This window comes from Mercenaria mercenaria, chromosome 9 (genome assembly GCF_021730395.1).
Source record: "Mercenaria mercenaria strain notata chromosome 9, MADL_Memer_1, whole genome shotgun sequence".
In the NCBI taxonomy this organism is placed as follows: domain Eukaryota; kingdom Metazoa; phylum Mollusca; class Bivalvia; order Venerida; family Veneridae; genus Mercenaria; species Mercenaria mercenaria.
The window spans coordinates 33648190-33670310 of NC_069369.1; the positions used below are offsets into that span (position 1 = coordinate 33648190).

General features: G+C 35.0%; 1 protein-coding gene across 2 annotated transcripts; it reads right to left on the bottom strand.

Moving 5' to 3' along the window:
• Positions 1-120: 120 nt before the first annotated feature.
• On the bottom strand, positions 121-21627 carry LOC123546887 (trichohyalin-like). Of its 2 annotated transcripts, XM_045333519.2 has the most exons (12): positions 21451-21627; positions 18412-18561; positions 17935-18061; positions 15400-15464; positions 14351-14467; positions 13101-13121; positions 9416-9506; positions 8221-8385; positions 7117-7318; positions 6217-6408; positions 3304-3452; positions 121-1011 (listed from the first exon to the last, which is right to left on the bottom strand). In XM_045333519.2, the coding sequence occupies exons 1-12, from the start codon at positions 21601-21603 to the stop codon at positions 959-961; spliced, it is 1485 nt and encodes a 494-aa protein (XP_045189454.2). In that variant the 5' UTR covers positions 21604-21627; the 3' UTR covers positions 121-958. The 2 variants fall into 2 exon arrangements, with proteins under 2 accessions (XP_045189454.2, XP_045189455.2); XM_045333520.2 differs by lacking the exon at positions 13101-13121.
• Between the last annotated feature and the right edge of the window lie 494 nt (positions 21628-22121).

Below are 22121 nucleotides of genomic sequence, written 5' to 3' on the forward strand. Positions count from 1 at the left end.
ACTCACGACCCCGCAATTCGTAGATCTGCGCATTCCCTAATGAGCTAAGTGGGCGGGCAGGCTTGGGTGTGGGGTGCAGGAATGTTAAACATATGTAAGCAAGTAGTGTATCAATATCACATATCACATAAAGTTTATTCACACACGGAATGTACAAGATATCTCTAACACACATAAATAAAATAATAACACAAATTCCTAACTGCATGATCCACTTTTTTACTCAACAAACTAGAGGTTCTAAAAGAATATAGATGTTACTGGCAATATGGCAGGTTTCTCAGAATCTTTTCAAAACATTTTTCATTCAATTTCTTTAACAGAAAGCAAGAAGTTAACAATTCAAATATTTTGGACAGCATTTCTACTACACCGATGATTTAAATTTTCTTTGACAAAAATATTCTGAGCTTTTAAAAAGGCTTTCGTAATTTGCAATATTTTATGAAAATATGAAATTAATGTATACTGGCAAGAGAGACTGTAACATACTTATTGTATTTAACTGTTATTATTAATTGTATAATCTTCCAGAAATTTAATTTTGTAACAATATCACAGACACCCATATATATAACTAGCATTGACTGCCTCTAATGCAACATGTAGAAGTAAATCTGGAAGCTGGCTTGGTGTTCCACTGAAAAGAATAAAATCTAAAAGCGAACTTTCTTATAGGTTAATTGTTTGGCATTACCGCATTTCCTTACCCGTTCAATTAATTCTATATCAATACTGCACTGACATGGTTTATTTCAAAAACAAAAAGTTTAAACGTTACATTTTTATTGGTCTCTTTCATTTAACACATTTTTCTGGTTGAATATGTGTTCACAGGATCAGTAAAACATATGCTTTTTTCAGAACTGACTAGCTTTCCAATACCATCATCTGCTTTTTTGGTTCTAAAGCAGTCAGCTGTCAAATTTTTTTTATAAGAACCTGTTAATTATCAGTTCTAGGAAGCAAGGTCACTGGAATCCAGCATTGCCTGCAATGCTCGGCCATATTCTGAAAATAGAGATAAATAAAACAGGTTTACTTCAATCACTATTATTACTTCACTATAATTCTTACTTTACTGGTATAACTTCACTGTTATTACTTAAGAAATAATATATCCCAAACAGTGATTTGTCACTGAATAAAGTCATTGTTTTGGAGTTTAGATGTGAATTAAGTAATTATATCACGAGGGCACAGCCCGAGTGATGTAATAATAGTGATATAATAATACGCATTTAAATGACAAACAATGATTTTATTCATGAGCAAATCACTGTATGAGATATATATATTATTTCGATTCTAACACGCTATCAAGAATTATCATGTACATCCTTGACGGTATCTATCAAATATTTGCCTGATTTATGTGGATTTCTATTCCAGCACGCCGCTATGCCGTCTAACGCTATGACGTAATAATTGTGACATAAAAATGAATTGTTGAATAATAACACACAGTTTTCAGTCTTCTTTGTTTAACAGGAAAACAAATTGGGTTGTGTTAGAATTCAATATAATTCTTACTTTACTGTTATAACTTAGTTATTACTTCACTTGTTTATCTGAAAATGCTCTCTTTACTAGGAAAGAAGCCTGTTCATATAGCCAATAGACAAGTAGGTACAGCACAAGCTTATGAATAGAGAAATCACCAGCTCAACCCTGTACAAGGTGAAGGTTCTCCGTGACAGTCTGACCAACATTAGATCAGGACACTGAGGAGAATAAGTTAGTACTGGTACAGAATCTTGTCTTGCTATATGCTAAAACCTTACAACATAACTGGAATACTGTTAAAAACGGTGCTGAATCCAAATGAAATAAAAATCTAATCAAACACCTAGAGTTACTATTCTGAAAGTGCATAATTGTATAATTTCATGCTTCCTGCAACAGAAATATTTCAAGGTGAATGGTCCAAAATAAAGATGGTAGGTAATCTGCACTGATTTTATCACCAAGAAATGCTGAATTCTAGAATCACTACTTCTTGTGAGCCAGCCGTATGACTTCCATACATGGAAGAATTCAAATCCAATAGGACGGGAGACCTCATGGACCTGAACTAAAGTAGAAAGTTCAGACAGTGAGTATAAATACTCAGATGACAAGCACCAGCAGATCCTGCATCAAAATTGAGGATATTTACTTCTATCACTTTGTTAACATACAATTATAATAAATCATCAATACAAAGAAGACCAGCAACACTTCCTTCAAATGCACATTCTGCTCTGAGAATTATTGTTTACGATGTGAGGGGAACCAAACAACAAGAGCTGTCGGAGGACAGCAACGCTCGACTATTCAACAGCCTTGTCAATTGAATTGATACAAAATTTGAAAAAGGGGCATAATTTTGTAAAATGCAAAGTAGAGGTATTGAACCTCTGTACTGCATGTCATATCATGACAGTGAACAAGTGTGTGAAGTTTCGATCCTTTCCAATTTGTGGATACTGAGATACCAGCTTACATACAAAAACTTAACCAAAAACTGCTAAGTCAAAAAAAGGGACATAATTTTGAAAAAAAAAAAAAAGAGTAGAGTTATGGGACTTGCTTAGTGCATGTCAGATCATGACAGTGAACAAGTATGTGAAGTTTCAATCCATTCCCATTATTAAGTACTGAGATACCAGCTTACATACAAAACCTTAACCAAAAATTTCTAAGTCGAAAAAGGGGCATAATTTTGTAAAAAAGTAAAATAGAGTTATGGAACCTGTGCAATGTAGGTCAGTTTATCACAGTGAATAAGTGTGTGAAATTTCAATCCATTCCCACAAGTGGTTACTGAGATACCAGCTTACATACAAAACCTTAACTAAAAATTTCTAAGTCGAAAAAGGGGCATAATTTTGAAAAAAAAAAGAGCAGAGTTATGGGACTTGCTTAGTGCATGTCAGATCATGACAGTGAACAAGTATGTGAAGTTTCAATCCATTCCCATTAGTAAGTACTGAGATACCAGCTTACATACAAAACCTTAACCAAAAATTTCTAAGACGAAAAAAGGGCATAATTTTGTAAAAAAGCAAAATAGAGTTATGGAACCTGTGCAGTGTAGGTCAGTTTATCACAGTGAATAAGTGTGTGAAGTTTCAATCCATTCCCACAAGTGGTTATTGAGATACCAGCTTACATACAAAACCTTAACCAAATCGGGACGCGGACGCCGACGCATGGGCGAGTCCAATAGCTCTACTATTCTATCAATAGTCGAGCTAAAAACTAAAATGCATATAAAACAACGTAATAAACTTGATATATATATATACACAGACAAATTACCTTTAGGATTTTTATAAAACACGCAGTTGTTGGCACATGTCTCAGGGTTGGTATCCCAGATTGTTTCACCACAACAACACAAGGGAGGTAAATCAATCTTCTTCCGTCTCGTTTTCTCTTTCAGCTGTTGTCTTAATGCTTCTATATACCTGAAACAGAAACATTTCCACTGAGGTTTCATAGACTCTAAACTAACAACGACTCATCAACATTGAAGAATGTACATACAGTGAAATCATTTAATTAGGTTAATTAATTAGGGAGTTAGGTTTGGTGGCTGTTTTGTTTCGATATGAAATTTCGGCTTTCCACTTACCAAGATTAAAGAATGGTATCTTTGCTTGTACACTGGGATTTTATCTTATTGACTGACAAAAACACAATATCAATGAAAATTATTGTGATTTGACAGTAATTGTCTCTGTAACAACAAACAAGAGGACCATGATGGTCCTGAATCGCTCACCTGTCCCAACATGACCCAGTTTTGAACTGAGTATGACGTCGTTTTTTTCTTCTATTATTTGACATAGTGACCTAGTTTTTGAGCTCATGTGACCCAGTTTTGAATCTGACCTAGATATCATCAAGATGAACATTCAGACCAACTTTCATACAGATCCCATGAAAAATATGGCCTCTAGAGAGGTCACAAGGTTTTTTCATTATCTGACCTACTGACCTAGTTATTGATGGCACGTGACCCAGTTTCAAATCTGACCTAGATATCACCAAGGTGAACATTCTGACCAATTTTCATGAAGATCCGTTCAAAAGTATGGCCTCTAGAGAGGTCACAAGGTTTTTCTATTTTTAGACCTAATGACCTAGTTTTTGACCGCAGCTGACCCAGTTTCGAAACTGATCTAGATATCATCAAGATGAACATTCAGACCAACTTTCATACAGATCCCATGAAAAATATGGTCTCTAGAGAGGTCACAAGGTTTTTCTATTATTTGACCTACTGACCTAGTTTTTGACCGCACATGACCCAGTTTCGAACTTGACCTAGATATCATCAAGGTGAACATTCTGACCAATTTTCATGAAGATCTTGTGAAAAATATGGCTTCTAGAGAGGTCACAAGGTTTTTCTATTTTTAGACCTACTGACCTAGTTTTTAACCACAGTTGACCCAGTTTCGAACTTGGCCTAGATATCATCAAGATAAACATTCAGACCAACCTTCATACAGATCCCATGAAAAATATGGCCTCTAGAGAGGTCACAAGGTTTTTTCATTATTTGACCTACTGACCTAGTTATTGATGGCACGTGACCCAGTTTCGAATTTGACCTAGATATTACCAAGATGAACATTCTGACCAATTTTAATGAAGATCCATTCAAAAGTATGACCTCTAGAGAGGTCACAAGGTTTTTCTATTTTTAGACCTAATGACCTATTTTTTGATCGCAGCTGACCCAGTTTCGAACTTGACCTAGATATCATCAAGATGAACATTCAGACCAACTTTCATACAGATCCCATGGAAAATATGGCCTCTAGAGAGGTCACAAGGTTTTTCTATTATTTGACCTACTGACCTAGTTTTTGATGGCACGTGACCCAGTTTCGAACTTGACCTAGATATCATCAAGATGAATATTCTGACCAATTTTCATGAAGATCTTGTGAAAAATATGGCCTGTAGAGAGGTCACAAGGTTTTTCTATTTTTAGACCTACTGACCTAGTTTTTGACCGCACGTGACCCAGTTTCGAACTTGACCTAGATATCATTAATATGAACATTCTGACCAATTTTCATAAAGATCCCATGAAAAATGTGACCTCTAGAGAGGTCACAAGCAAAAGTTTACGCACGGACGCACGCACGACACGGACGACGGACGCTGCGTGATCACAAAAGCTCACACTGTCACTTTGTGACATGTGAGCTAAAAACATGGAAGAACCTGTGATCTGAGTAGTTAAGTTTATACCGATTTATTTTAGCTCAATTGTGATGAAAGATTCAAGCTTATCTAAACCACTCTCGAGTCCGCTTCCTGGAAAAACCAGTACTGGTGTCATATAGGAAGAAGTGGTCTTGATCCCAGTGGGCTCGAACCCAGGACCACCAATTTAAGTGGCCAACACCATAACCAATGCTCCCTTTGAGCGTATACATACACCAGTTGTTATATGCGTTTGCATTCCTTCAAAGTTTTCTCTTACTTTTTCAAGTTGGAGGTATCATAAAACTGTATGCATTTTTTGTTCAGACCTTTCACTTTAACTGACCTAAAAACTAGTATGGTCTGTCAATCACAAACCTGTGATTTTCATATGAAATGAAGATAGTATTGGCATGGCCAATGTTATAGGCATTCTGCATATCAGTTAGAATTCATTGAACATATACACCTTTTTTTCCACAAGGTTCATACAAAGCATTTAATACAAAACTGAAGCAATTTTAAAGGTCTATTAAAGTACTATTTTTTCTTGAAACCATGTCCTAAAAACTTATTCCCAACTACATTCAAATCAGTGTTAAAACAGTATTAAAGTAGATATCAGGCTACAGTGTAAATTGTGATAAAATGCTGTCTATATATGACTGCAACTAGTTCATATTGGATTGGTTAAGTGACCAAATACAATTTTTTTTTATCGAACTGCCTTCTTTTTTGCTATTTCTATTAAACTGACTTTTCTCTATTTCTATTTCTGATTTATTCTTTTCACAATAAAAGAAGTTGTGGACAGAAACATTTTCAAAGACTTTTGGTTGAAATTTACACAGTTTTGTTTTCAAGGCTCCTTTAGGGTTTAGTAATTTTCAAGAAGTTTCCAAGGGCTAGCATAAAACTCAAGGACTTTTCAAGGTTTGTGCATACCCAATTTCAGTAACAGAATCAGTGTTATTAATATCATACATGATAAATTTATAAAACACATACCTTTCCATTTCTTTTGTTTTCCTCACTTTTCTCTCATGTTCTCGTATTGTTTGTCGTATAAATTGTCTTTCTTGCTCCTCCCTGTCAAGGGCCTCCCTGCTTGTTTCCCCGGTAACAGGGTCACGAGGTTCAATCAACTGTTTGGATAGTTGTTCCTCCTTCAATCTTTCTTCCTCCTTTTCCTTCTTCAGTCTGTAGAAAAAGGAAAACAATTTTCAGTGAATCATTGAAGTACATAGTGAAATATATCTGAAAATACATTTTTCCCTGGTTACATTAAGCCAGATGTGTACTATTTAGATAAATCAGTGAAAAAGACATTTGTTAAAAAGAAAATGCATTTGTTAACATGTTAGATCTAAGTAGCCTTCACTAGTGAACACTGTATCTAACTTTTCACTCATACTCATGGCTACACCACTCATGAAAATATCGCATCAAATGACCACGGGGAGAAATATATTTCAGTCTTAACACTGGAACTCTTCCTACTGAACAATTTGATAACCCATAGCTTCATTTATACTTCTATCATGAATATGTGCTTTGCAACCTACTGCTGTCTGTTGAACTATTCTGGTCAACAGATGGTAAATAAACTCAACAAGCATCAATCATTAGCAAAAACCAAAAGTGATTATATTATCTAAATAGAGTATTTAACAATTTCTGAGTAATTGCTGGCTGCTTTAATGATATATTTCGATTACAACTTTTTTTTTGAAATTTTAAGTGAAAAAAGTCCCCCACCCCCTCACAAGATCTAGGATAATTACAGACTGTGGATTATTTTCTCGACTGAAATGGGACCTACAAAATGTTTCCACAGCAATATCTGTATCAACTGGCTTGGACTGAGTAAATTTTTCATCATTGAAACATTTGAAAAGATCACTTTACTTTTGAATACGTTTGCGGTGTTCTTGTCGCCTCAGATTTTCTTTGACCTGTTCCCTTTCAAGGTCCATAAACAGTCTTCGATACATAGCCTGCTGACTTTTGGCTCGTCTCTTCTCTTCCTCTGTCTGCACACCCTCGTATATATTTGGAACTTTTACTAATGGCATATTTCTGTGTATATCTGTTCCACTAAATGTGTTCACTGGAAAGACAATTTCAATCAAATAAACTTATTATAATACTATAAACTTTTTAAGGCACATTTCTCTTGCAAGCGTAGGATAATCTATAACATCTGAAACTGACCAGATTGGAAATATAGTAGGCAGGGTCACTCAGAGATTTGTACCCTGTAACATGTGGTCTTCGATATTCTGGGATAAGAAAAGGCTTTTGACCTTCAGGTCCTTTTTTCCAGAAAATATATAATATTATTCTATACAGTAGCTGCAAATAATATTTTAAAGACAAAACAGTAGGGAATTATGTTCTAAAAGGGAGATAATTAAAAACCTATTTAGGATATTGTTATGGCTCTTGTGCTCTGCACTTTCTCATATTGTCACCTATCAATGTGTAAAGTTTCATTGAATTCCCTTTGGAAGCTTTAGTTCAGGCAAAAAGTGTGATGGGCAGACAGACAGACCAAAAATGCATTTCTATATCCCTCTCCTGATAAAACCTGCTGTGGCTAATTGGTTAAGGCTGCTGACTTTGAGTCAACTGCCCCCACTTTGGTGGCTTCCAAACCTTATAGAGAGCCTTTGATTCTACCCAGATGTTGACCTGTGGTCTATCATTTATAGTTTTACTTGTACTTACTTTAGAATTATGATAACTGGTATTTTGACAATTTTCTGGAGGTAAGCTTCTTTGAAGTAAGGATTTTATAAATTATTTCCTTTTTGCACTAAAGATACACTGTATTTCAAAGGCTTTGCTTATTATTACTGCATGCAACAAAATAAAAGAAAGGAAGGAGATGGGGTGGAGATTGTAAAACATAAAACATTTTTTTTTTTAAATTCCTTCTCAGTTTTGCAAATCATGCATTATACTAGTAAATTTTAGTTATATCTTTCATTTTCTGGGCCTGAAACATACCCGTGTGTTGAGCTGATCTACGTAATTCACCATTTCTAGGTCCTGTATTGTGTCTATCCAGATCAAACTTTACACATCTCTCAGCTGTATCCTGACCATGAGAACTAAGTATTTCTATATTCTCTTTGTCAATTTCTTCATCCTCATCCTCTGTACACTGAAAAGCTGAAAAGAATCAAACCCTCACTGCTTAGGTAGTTTGAATGTCCTCCCTTGTTAAGAAAACATTAAAATATTTAAACATGCTGGAAGCATAAGAATTTGAATACTTTGTTTTCTTAGCTTTAACATTATTTTCTGTAAACTGTTGTTACAAAAACTTACATTCAGCAGACAGTTAACATAATATACCTAGTACTGTCCATTATTTACATGTAGCATCAAGAACTTGTTTGTTCTCAACAAATGACCAACATCTTCTCACACCAAGGGTGTGGAGGAGCAGAAAACTGACTTACTTAAACCAGCTGTTTGATCCACCTTTCCCATAACAAAGTTTTTCCATGATTTCTCTTTTTAATGTAAGATAAATCCATTGGTATTACACATCACAGAACTTTGACGATGGTATTAAAATTTTCAAAATATTCTGATTAGTTCTGAATTTATTACCAAAAAATGATAGGTAATTTTTCATTGTAAATTTCAGTTATTTGTAACACCATTTTTTTTCAAAATTCAATTTTGACTTTATTTGTAAACAAACTGTTATAAAACGTGTTTAGAATGTATTAGTCAACACAAAAGCAACATTATTATGTACAAATTTTGTAAAATTTCTGAAAAAAAAAATCCCAATAACTGTGATTTTGTCCCACTTTAACAATTGGAAAAAAACATTTCTGGCCATAAAACTGACATGATTAAAGATCTTTTAAAATTTAAAAAAAAAATCTTACTTCCATTCAAGAAGACCTTTCAAACGATGAATTGTTAATGTATATATTACAAATATGTTACACTGCAATTAATGAAAAACCTTAATAATTATTATGGATAAGTTAAATCAAACAGTAGTCATATTTTTGGAGAAAGCTGTTTACATGTAACATCAATGACTGTTATAAATTCTGGAGTGACACTCTGTGCAGAAACATTTACCAAGATAAAAATTTAAAGTCACTGCCAAAATTTACCAATCAACCATATACTAAAACTGTACTGCAAACACTTTTCGTCATTCATTTTTCCTTACCTTTGTTATTAACAACTTTAACTTTTTCAATGAGATTCTCATCTAGGATATCAAACTCCTGACCATCAACTGTGTATCTAGACGACGGATGCTGAAAGGGAACAATGCTTAGGATCATGTAACAATTGCAATACTGGTATGATTGAAAACGAATACCATCTTCTTCTTGTATGTCCTATAATATACAACACTCTAAGATCTATTAGTACAGTAAAACTTGTGCTAAGACCACCTCCATTAGTAAAGACCACTATTATAAAACTTGCTTGTTAACCGTTAGCCTGCTAAACTAAAATGGATTGGTCTATCATTCAATTTGGGGAATACTATTTATTATTTGAAGGGGTGTTCACTGAAAATTTACTGACTGAATAGCAAACAGTTGCAGACCAGGATGTGCAGGCTGATCTTGGTCTGCACTGGTCGCAAAGGCAGAGTCACTTGCCGCCAACAGGCTAAAGGTTAAGTCACTATGTCTTGCCATTTAACTTCAAATTCTGTAAATTCACCTGTGCTGAGAGACCACCTGTTAACAAATATCACTTTTTGCATTTTCTTACGGTAGTCTATTAATTCAAATAAAGGCTTGACTGTACATAAAATGATAAAAAAATTTCATGGCCGACGTAAATAAAATAAATAGTAAATGGCAATTTGACCTCTGAATTATGAAGTTGAAAGTTTATAAGAATTATATAACACTCATGAGTTATGACCTTATAATTCTAAGGCATCCAATTATAAAACAAGAGGACCATGATGGTCCTGAATCGCTCACCTCTTCCCACATGACCCAGTTTTGAGTATGACGTCGTTTTTTTCTATTATTTGACATAGTGACCTAGTTTTTGAGCTCATGTGACCCAGTTTTGAACTTGACCTAGATATTATCAAGATAAAAATTCTGACCAATTTTCAAGAAGATCCATTGAAAAATATGGTCTCTAGAGAGGTCACAAGGTTTTTCTATTATTTGACCTATTGACCTAGTTTTCGAAGGTACGTGACCCTGTTTAGAATTTTACCTAGATATCATCAAGGTAAACATTCTCACTAATTTTCATGAAGATCTCATGAAAAATATGGCCTCTAGAGAGGTCACAAGGTTTTTCTTTTTTTATACCTACTGGCCTAGTTTTTGACCACACGTGACCCAGTTTCAAAACTGACCTAGATATCATCAAGGTGAACATTCAGATCAATTTTCATGAAAATCCATTGAAAAATATGGCCTCTAGAGAGGTCAAAAGATTTTAATAATTTTAGACCTACTGACCTAGTTTTTGACCGCAGTTGACCCAGTTCCAAACTTGACCTATGTAATATCAAGATGAACATTCAGACCAACTTTCATACAGATCCCATGAAAAGTATGGCCTCTAGAGAGGTCACAAGGTTTTTTTATTATTTGACCTACTGACCTAGTTTTTTAAGGCACATGACCCAGTTTCAAACTTGACCTAGATATCATCAAGGTGAACATTCTGACCAATTTTTATGGAGATCCATTCACAAGTATGGCCTCTAGAGAGGTCACAAGGTTTTTCTATTTTTAGACATACTGACCTAGTTTTTGACCGTACATGACCCTGTTTCGAACTTGACCTAGATATCATCAAGATGAACATTCAGACCAACTTTCATACAGATTTCATGAAAAATATGGCCTTTAGAGAGGTCACAAGGTTTTTCTATTATTTGACCTACTGACCTAGTTTTTGATGGCACGTGACCCTGTTTCGAAACCGACCTAGATATCATCAAGATGAACATTCAGACCAACTTTCATACAGATCCCATGAAAAATATGGCCTCTAAGGAGGTCACAAGGTGTTTCTATTATTTGACCTACTGACCTAGTTTTTGATGGCACGTGACCCACTTTCGAACTTGACCTAGATATCATCAAGGTGAACATTCTGACTAATTTTCATGAAGATCTCATGAAATATATGGCCTCTAGAGAGGTCACAAGGTTTTTCTATTTTTAGACCTACTGACCTAGTTTTTGACCGCACGTGACCCAGTTTAGAACTTGACCTAGATATCATCAAGATGAACATTCAGACCAACTTTCATACAGATCCCATGAAAAATGTGGCCTCTAGAGAGGTCACAAGGTTTTTCTATTATTTAACCTACTGACCTAGTTTTTGAAGGCACGTGACCCAGTTTCGAACTTGACCTAGATATCATCAAGGTGAACGTTCTGACCAATTTTCATGAAGATCTTGTGAAATATATGGCCTCCAGAGAGGTCACAAGGTTTTTCTATTTTTAGACCTACTGACCTAGTTTTTGACGGCACGTGACCCAGTTTCGAACTTGTCCTAGATATCATCAAGGTGAACATTCTGACCAATTTTCATGAAGATCTTGTGAAATATATGGCCTCCAGAGAGGTCACAAGGTTTTTCTATTTTTAGACCTACTGACCTAGTTTTTGACGGCACGTGACCCAGTTTCGAACTTGACCTAGATATCATCAAGATGAATATTCTGACCAACTTTTATAAAGATCCCATGAAAAATGTGACCTCTAGAGTGGTCACAAGCAAAAAGTTTACGGACGCACGCACGCACGCACGCACGGACTGACGACGGACACCGCACGATCACAAAAGCTCACCTTGTCACAAAAACAACATTTATTTCATCGGACTGGTATTTTATACAAAGTTTATGGGTTCTTAAGTTTATCAAACTAAGATTATGAAACTTTTCATACAATATTGAGTGTATGTGACATAATCAAATCAATACATACAACAAAAGCTTATATTTGATCAAGAGATTTTTTAACATAGAGTCGGTTCTAAAGTTTTATAACCCTAGACCCTGCATAGTGTGAATTTTGCTATAGGTGAAACAAACAAAGATATGACTCACATCACTTTACAAAACCTCATCATGCATGCAGTTAGTTACAGAATTTGATACTTACAAGCAATAAAAGCTTTAAATATTTGACATAAGTTTTACATGCATATAGAGGTTACATAAAGGTAGCTTGTATTTTTTAAGCCTGGGTATAAAACATGACTCTCATATATGAAGAATAGAATGTATTCAATGTTTTTTGCAGTACCTGGGAAATGGTGGCAAGGCCCTTCGGAGGAACAATTTGCATCATATCAAAAAAGATAGCAAAAAAACCCCATTGTAATGAAAATGATTTCTGAATAAATCTGTTAAATTCTATCAAATAAAAGCTCATTAACTTATGTTTTAAATGATATGATTTTAAATTAATTTTGTTTAATGAAAATAAAACAACACCAAAGAAACAGACCCCCCCCCCCCTCCAAAAAAAAAAAAACCCAAAAAAACCCTGGTATTAGTAATTGTAAAAATAAATATTTGACATAAGTTTTACATGCATATAGAGGTTACATAAAGGCAGCTTGCATTTTTAAGCCTGGGTATAATACATGGCTCTCATATATGGAGTAATGTATTTACGGACATGAAACAACCTACAGCAGCCTTCTGAAGCCAGCATAAAAAATAGGTACCTTATTATTATATAAACTGTCTACAAAAAAACACTAAAATATTAGGTGAAAGGTAAGTCTATAATCAAATAATGATCAGGTAACATTTAAGATTTCAATGATAAGAGGTTAATTGTGTAACCAAGCCCATCATGCATGCAACAATACTGGTTGAGGTGTACTGAACTTACATTTCTTGTCTCCTGTGTCTGCTATATATAGAAATGAAAAAGTATTACACAATGCAAAAATTACACCAAAATAAATACTGCATTTCACTGCCTCTGTCCAAACTAATTTATTTGTATATACAGTATACAGAAACAAGAGCACTTGAGGCATTGTGCCTATCAAGTATGGGAATCATAGCTCAAGTTACATTTGTATTCTGATGTTACAGAATAGAAAATAAATTACAAGCAGACAGACTAATGACAACATAATCAAATAAACTGATAATACCTCCATTTGAACACAAAGTATGACAGTGACCTTGCTCTTTGAGTAAGAAACCTCAAAATCAAGAAGAGTCCAAGGTGACTGTTCTTTTTCTACTAATGTATGTGACCTTTAAATTAACCTTCAACCTACTGACCTCAAATTCATTAAGGACCATTCATTGCTCATGAGAAGCATGTCTGTCAAGTTTGAGGATCATAAGTCAAAGCATTCATATATTTGTTTGGGTCATTCAACTTTGGCTAAATGACTTCACTGCCCATGGGAAAAGTGTCTGACTAGTCAGAAGACTGTAGGTCAAGGTATTTCATGATATCAAGTGTAAAATTATTGTACAGTCACTTTTACTTTGACCAACTGACCTCATGAATCAATAGAGGCCAATGACTGCCCATAAGCACTATGCTCTCCACTTAGCAGAAACAATATTTTATTTCTGGTGATGGTGGAGGTGGCTTTACATCAAACCAACACAATTTCAAAATTTAGGTCGCCATATAACAACTTTTTCAGCTTTTAAATTCAGTGGCGGAGGAAGACCACAGGTGCCCCTCCTGGCTGTATTTCATCAGACGAAAAATTCATTGGAAACCAATACAATTGCATTTCAAATGTGTTTAAATCTTGAAATTTCTCTCACATCACCTCCTTTCATCCCAACAGAAAACAGAATAACTGACAAGATATTTCTTTCAAGTAAAGACAAGGAGATTCTATGACTAAGAGGATATAGCTGTTGACTTCCAATCAATGGCCAGTCAAATGAGCAAGCTATTTAGCTGACTTTTGAAAGGTTGATGGCTCTATCAAGATGTCTGCCCTTGCCAGAAATAATGCAAAAAGGGCACCTGGGGCCTTCATGCACCATTACAAGCTGAAATGTCTCTGGATGATCCAACGTAAAACCCAACAACAAAAAGACATAACGAAAACTGCTACTTGAAAATTCAGGATTTTAAGAGTATGTGGCAAAAAAGCTTACATCTCTAGTCCTTGATATTTTCCACACACCACCTGGCAGGTCATCCCCTACATAATTATCTGTGATCACCTGTCGAGACATCAGATTCTTTTTTGCATGTCGCACATGCTGATGAACCTGTACAGACAAACGTTTATAATAACTGATCAGCTGTAAAGATTAAGTGATTCAATATTTCACAGCTCTCTATCTCTTCAATATATAAAAAACTTCTTTGATAAGAACATATCAATTAATGAACAGACTGAAATAAACTATACATGTAGTGCAATAACTTGCTAAGAAGTGTTTTTTCTTTGTTTTAGGTTTAGCACCATTTTTCATCAGTATTTCAGTTATGTAACGACTGGCAACTAACCTTACTAGTGTTCCTGTATTCTGTACCAGTACTAACCTGTTCTTCACAAGTAATTGCCAACTTCCCCACATGAATCAGAGGAGGAGGATGAAATGACTGCAGACACAATGTCTGTTATCAAATCAGCACAGAGAAAATATACTTCGCCCGGGGATTGAACCAATGATCCCATTATCTGCAGGTATGTGTTCTTCCTACTGAGCTAAAGGGGCAAACTTTGCTAAGAACTGTACCCTGCTATAATTTCTGACAGCCAAGCTATAGGGGGAACGCTACAGTGAATGAATTCTTCTCATAAATTATATTCCCTGATAAGAAGGCTTCCATTGTTTTACATTGACACAGACTTTTTGTCAGTTACAAATGAATGTAATGAGAGTCATCAAAAGTAATCTCCTACCTTTGACTTGAAGTAGAACTACACTTGACTACACAGCTGCTATACCAAAACTCCCTTCAGGGATTATCTCCCCTGGTGCTACATTAATTGCTGTCATCACAAATACCATGTGACCATGAATGATAACCTGACCATTGAAATATTATTTTCTTAATTTCATGTCACTTTTTCACTTCATGACCCAGTTTAGCCTTAGATATCTGAAAAATGCTCAAAATAATTTCTAAATCTTTTATCAAATGTTTTAAAAAAATACAATTTAAGACTACTGATTTGAAAAGTAATCCTTACCTGGTTGGTTTGATCGGAGAAAGCTTGTCCTTCCAAAGACTCATGATTCTTCTTGTCTTTATGTCCTGAAAATAGGATTTCATCATTTAAATAAGTCTGATTATTCACTTCATAGGGGTTTGATTCTGTGCTATTTTCAAGCCAGACTTGCAAGCATCTGAGGTTTGATGAGCCTTGGCTGGTATAGGTTTGAAATGCAGGAGATTAAAGATACAAATGTATTAAATTTTTTTAAATTTTCAATGTTTTGCCTTATAAATTTCATTAACATGTAACTGAAATACCCTCATGGTGAACATTCAATTTTATGGTAACAGAATTCCGTTTAAGCCAGTGCTAGGGGTGAGAAAGGGTTTGCACTTTTCACAACTTCTCATGACAGACTCGAACAGCGTTTGCTATTATGCTGTTGTGGTTGTATTCCATGCTTCCAGAGGATATTTTTACAGATTTTGTTTACAACTTAGTTTTACTACAGCCATTTCTAACCTGACACTTACATGTAGTTAAAGGATTATAAAAACAACATAAGCCATTTTAAACTAAGAAAAGGAATGTTGAGAAAAGAAGTATAACTAGTCAAAAATGATAACAAGAGCTCGTAGAACATGAAATGCCCCCCTTGATGCATTCAGTAATTGCACAAGGTACAGAAATTATTTGGTCACTGTACACAAAAGCTCTACTGTTGACCTTTGACCTACTGATCTCAAAATCAATAGGGGTCATCTGCTGTCATGATCAACCTGCCAATTAAGTTTCGTGATCCTAGACCCAAGAGTTCTCAAATTATCATCCGGAAACTGTTTCACTGGTGACTGTGACCTTGACCTTTGACATACTGACCTCAATATCAATAGAGGTCATCTGCTGATCATGATCAACTTTCCTATCAACTTTCATGATCCTAGACCCATGCATTCTTGAGTTATCATCCGGAAACTGTTTAACTGTTCCGGGTCACTGTGACCTTGACATTTGACATACTGATCTCAAAATCAATAGCAGTCATCTGCTGGTCATGACCAACCTCCCTATCAACTTTCATGATCCTAGGCCCAAGCGTTCTTGAGTTATCATCCGGAATACGTTTAACTGTTCCGGGTCACCCGGCTGTCAAAATTCCAGAAGTTTCCATGGAATGTCTTTGAATTTCCATGGAAGTCCGGACTCCGGAGTAATCGGACAAACTTTCCGGAGCCTGATATGGAATACTGCGGAAAACTGCGGAAAAATGTCCAGGGATTTCCGGAGAACTTTCCATGAACAATTTTCCAGAGTTATTCCGCAGTTGTCCAGGAAGTTCTGCTGACAGTATTATTCAATAGCAATAAATGTGATTTATAGACTTTTTTGCAGTACATGTATAGTGAACAATAACACTTCAGTACAAAAAACATAATTTTATTGCATGTGATCACTTTTGCAGTTTCAAACACTATATGATACATATGAACAAGGAAAATGAATCTTTGCCAGTTAAAAGTGACTGATTAGAATATTTTTTAAGCATATACATAGTTTTGAACAAAGATTAGTTACACTTAAATAATGATGAAATCATTCAAAGAAAGTACCTAAAGATATCTGTTTTCATATAATATGCGTATTATTTATAAAAAAGCCTTTGGTATACTTTAGCATTCATTGTGTTATGCTATATAATGATTGATGTACAAATATACATGCATGTGTTAATTAGCATAATTACAAATGTATGTATTGTTTCATTGGTCAATTATGTAAACAAACTTACTTGAGCAATTTCCAGAATCCTCAATATTAACTTCGAACTGAATTACCTCACATAATAAAGTTTCACTAATTTTTACACAACTTGTTAACATCAGATTTCCAGTTACACATTTTGAAAATTCCTCTGTAAGATCAGTTCATCTAATTGGCTGAGCTTGATCACATGGTATTCCCAGTCTGATGCTAATTGTTTTCTGATGTGTTTAAAATCCCTTAGAAAATGACAGAGTTATTTTCCAGAGTTAAATGACCAGAATTTTTTCAAAGTGCTACATTTCCGCAGTGTTGGTGAATATTCCATGAACATTTTGACAGATGTCCGGAGTAATTTCCAGAGATGTCCGTGGAAAACATTTGCAATCACTCTGGACATGTTATGTAACAGGTGACTTTTCCGGACTATTCCATGGAAAGTACCTACTTTCCATGGAAGTTTTGCATTTGTCCGCAATTTTCCACAATTACTCTGGAAAATGTACAGCCGGGCACTGTGTTCTTGACGTCTGACCTACTGATCTCAGAATCAGTAGGGGTCATCTGCCAGCCATTATCATCCGGAAACCGTTTAACTGTTCCGGGTCACTGTGAACTTGACCTACTGATCTCAAAATCAATAGGGGTCATCTTCTGGTCATGACCAACCTTCCTATCAGCTTTCATGATACAAGGTTCTTCAGTTTTCATCCGGAAAGGGATTGGTCTACATACCAACCGACCGACATGTGCAAAACAATATACCCCTCCTTCTTTGAAGGGGGCATAATAACGCTTCCCCAATACCTTTGTGACCTCTGTTCAATTTTTCTACTTCAAGCGTTGTGTTCGGCCGAACAAGACTTGTATCTTTCTTTGCAAAGTCTTGTGACGAGAACGCACTCTGACACACAATGTTCCTCTCATGCTCAGCCTAAATAGATAATATTAATTTTTAAATTTACTATATTGTAAAAAGTAACACATTTAATATAAAGTATATTAAGGTACTGGACCTGTAATGACACTCAGCAATTTTCATGCAATTACGTACTCTAGCTAGGCGTTTCACCCTTCTTGGGACAAACATGTAAATATTGCTTAATAACTTCCACATGTTTTCCCATAAAAACTAGAGAATGTCAAACTGCATTTGTTGTCAATACAATACCCAAACATTACAAATGATAATCTTGACTTTCAAAACAATTGTGTCTAATAAATGTTATCTAAAATCATTACAAAGTCAATAAAATACTCTTAAAGGAAAACAGTAATTCTTACTGCTTTGTAATTAGTTTCTAGCTGTGCCTGTTTCTTCATTTTATCCAGCCTTGTTACACGTTTCTTCACCTCTAGTTGGAACTGTTTCAGTCGAGCCTGTTTCTCCAGTTGTAACTGCCTAAGTCGCAATTCTTCTTCCTCGGCTGCCAGCTGAAAATTGATATTATGGCAAAGCTTTAAATCATTACAGTTAATATGATTACGCTATTCCAAAATATACAAAATCTGAAGAACTGAAATAAGCATTCTTGTGCAATAGACCAATATTTCCCTCACATGATTGTGTTTTCTCATTGAAGAGAGAGCACCTAAATTTTCATATAATTTTCATCAAAGGCCAATTAAGAGTTTGATACTGATTCTAATTATGTAGTTTGCACTGATATATGGTAAATTTGAAATTTTTGTTTGTAAACATAACCCAAATATACTGTATTTGAGAATATTACTTTTCTTTATAAAATCGATCATTTTTCCTTGTCACTCGGGTCTACAAGCTTTCTGTAATGATATTTACTATTTCCAATCAAAATCTTTTTTTTCTACCTCAAATTGTGTCCACGGTTTCTGAAAACTGCAAATTTATTGGTAATCCTTTGGGCTACCAACATATTTGTCTGGTAGCTTGAACATCTAAGTTTATCTGGCAACAACTATTTTGGTTTGTTTGGCAATTGATATTTGCTTAGTGCATGATATTGTAAACTACAGTTTGATGGAATGTGTAAATTAATATAAATGTAGGGTTTCATAATAGCCATTGGCATATGTTGTTATAGATTCTTTTCTCTAAAACAGTAACTATCATTACTCACTTTTTCTCCAGGATATTTTTTATTTGAGTTTACTCGTTACATTGGAATTTCTTCTCCCTTTAATTATTGCAAAATGACAATTATTATAAAAGAACTGTCAGTCATTTTTTATAAATTTGCAAACTGCTCACAGTCTCAAATGTAATTTATCTTACAAAATAATCACTGAAAGACTATAAATAATTCTATCTGATTCTTAACATCTTTTAAATCAGTAGTTTCATACAAGGCTAAAACAGAGTAAATAACGACACTCACTCTTTTGCATTGTGTATTTAATTATTCAAGTTTACCTTTACACTATGTATCAGCAACATCGATGCTATCTGATCAGTCTAAAAAGTCACACGCACATTTTTTGTAATCATCTACCTCCAGGTACATTAAATGGATAACTCACTGACAGTTTGCTGATTGTTTCAACAGGTGGTTAGTACGCATTACCACAAGTAATGCCTTTGGCACTCAATAAACAAGTGGATTACAGACAACTGTCAAAATCATTCTTCATGTTGCTTTCATGATAAATGAAGACTGCAATATTGATCGTTTTGTTTACTTTGAATTTAACGCCATTTTTCAACAGTATTTCAGTTATGTTATGGTGGGCAGTTAACCTAACCAGTTTCACTAGAGTCTGAACCAGTACAAACCTTTTCTACGCAAATAACTGCCAACTTCGACACATGAATAAGAGGTGGATGACAAATGATTTCAGACATAATGTCTTTTGCTAAACTGTCACAGAGAAAATACACCTCACCCAAGGATCAAACTCGCGACCCCGCCATTCGTGGATCTACGCACTCCCGAGCCTATTGAGAGCACAGGTGGCAGTAACATACCTAGGATACAGTATGGGTCCATGAGCTATATAATGCTCTTAACTTTATTACAATTATAATGTTTTCTTAGGAAAAAAATGACAAATAGCCATTTTGAAAAAAAATTTGCACCTGACAATGAGCCATGAGAAAGGTAAGTAAGAACAGTTTGACATGTGCATTGCGTTGAAAACCAGAGGTCGGGAGTTCGATTCTCACCAAATGCATTTTTTTTATTTCAGTTTTTTTTTGTATTTATTCATTTATTATGAGTTTTGAAAGCATTGTAAAAAATAAAGTCATTCATGTGAAATTTAACAATTGTTTTGTTAGTGGTGTCAGGTTCCAATGTACTGTCTGTAGATAAAACTTATTTTTAAAAAAGGTTTTGGGATCAAAATACACAGGCATTGAATTGTGAAAAGCACATAATGCTCTTCTCCCCGTTCACATATATATTTCATCCACAAGCTTAAAAATCACTGACCAGAGTTTATTACTAGTAGGAAAAAAACTATTGCCTATGAATTATCAATAAACATCAAAAAGGCTCCTACTACCATTCATATTCTATACCAGTAGTGCGAAAAGATTAACCATAAAATGTCATAGACTGTTAACTTAGCAGTTCAGTAAATAAAACAGGAGTTTTTGAGAATTTCGGTAAACAGTGATTTTCTCTGGGTAAAATTCTCATCAAACTTTTAAAGATTGCTAGTCTTTTGGATTTTATTTTAAACAAGCTTTTATCATGTAGATGATTTTCATTTTCCCATACCAGACATCTATCATAGCAGTATTTTTGCCTTAAAGTTGGACACATTCTTCCTTCTAAAAAGAACTGTAACTTTCTTTAGTTCGTATATATTTGTAGAGTTTTCGCATGTCAATATTTAAGCTTAATGCATTCTAAGACATTCATTCAGAAATCATGAATAGGAGAGATCATGTTTGTATACAAATCCGGTGTATTTTCTATTTTTAGAACCGAAAAGACAGTGATCGGGTGGGCAGAAGCCGATCGTCCATGTTTTTTTGTAAACAATGATGTTTTTCTAATGGTCTAAACTTTCTTAAAACACAAATAACATAAATTGTTATTTCGAAATAAAATGGTTTAATTATGAATGCTTATCTTACACTTGGGGGGGGGGGGAATAGTCAGGGGGGGAATTGTCAGAGGGGGAATAGTCTTGGGGGGAACTGTCTGGAATTCCGTTACTGCCACCTGTGATCGAGTCTTAGAGCTAAGCGCTAACTGGATTTTTTATTTCGTAGCTACCTGATATAAAAAATTTGTAACCCAACAAAAAATTATTTTCTAGTAGACCCCAGTTTCTGAAACTTGAGTGTAGCCTACATGCAAGTTCGAACATGTTCAATTAGAATATTTAACTTACAACTGCTTCTGGATGCCTAGTGCATGGTTCTGCTTGAACCCAAGCTCCAACAGCACGGACTTCAACGTTTCTATTTCCCATAACATCTGAGCTAATGACAGGTTTTGAAATTTTTCGCAACATTCCTGCCGACTTCCTTTCGCTGGACGCCATTTTGAAACATATACACTGTATTTGTTTTTCATTTGAAGAGTACCGACCTAATATTTTTCGTATTACAACATTTCGTACTAGAATTTGCCTCTTTATAGGCTGAACACCACTAAATCCAGCTGTTCTTTATTTCATATAAAATCCACTCACTTCGTAACGGTGTGGAAAAACTGCTCTATGGCCTATCCCCACATAAAGCCTCAGGACCTGATGAATTATCCCCACGCATCCTAAAAGAACTTCACCATGAAATTGCTCCTGTACTTGCCCATATATACAGGTTATCTCTCGAATCTGGCCTAGTACCCAGTGATTGGAAAAAAGCCACCGTAGCCCCCGTATTTAAAAAAGGTCCCAAGTCTAAACCTAGTAACTATCGCCCAATTTCCCTAACTTGCATTGCTTCCAAACTCCTTGAACACATTGTTGTTTCCAATCTTATGACCTATTTTGACAAGCATAAGCTACTTAGCCAGTTCCAGCACGGCTTTAGATCAGGTCACAGTTGTGAGACTCAG

Excerpts from the sequence above, each read along its gene's own strand:
- LOC123546887 (XM_045333519.2), bottom strand. The coding sequence starts at position 21,603 with ATGGCGTCCAGCGAAAGGAAGTCGGCAGGAATGTTGCGAAAAATTTCA. Across the intron at positions 15,465-17,934 it reads ATTGAACAGAGGTCACAAAG|GACATAAAGACAAGAAGAAT; the intron begins GTATTGGGGAAG and ends TCCTATTTTCAG. Across the intron at positions 13,122-14,350 it reads AAATATCAAGGACTAGAGAT|CAGACACAGGAGACAAGAAA; the intron begins GTAAGCTTTTTT and ends TTCTATATATAG.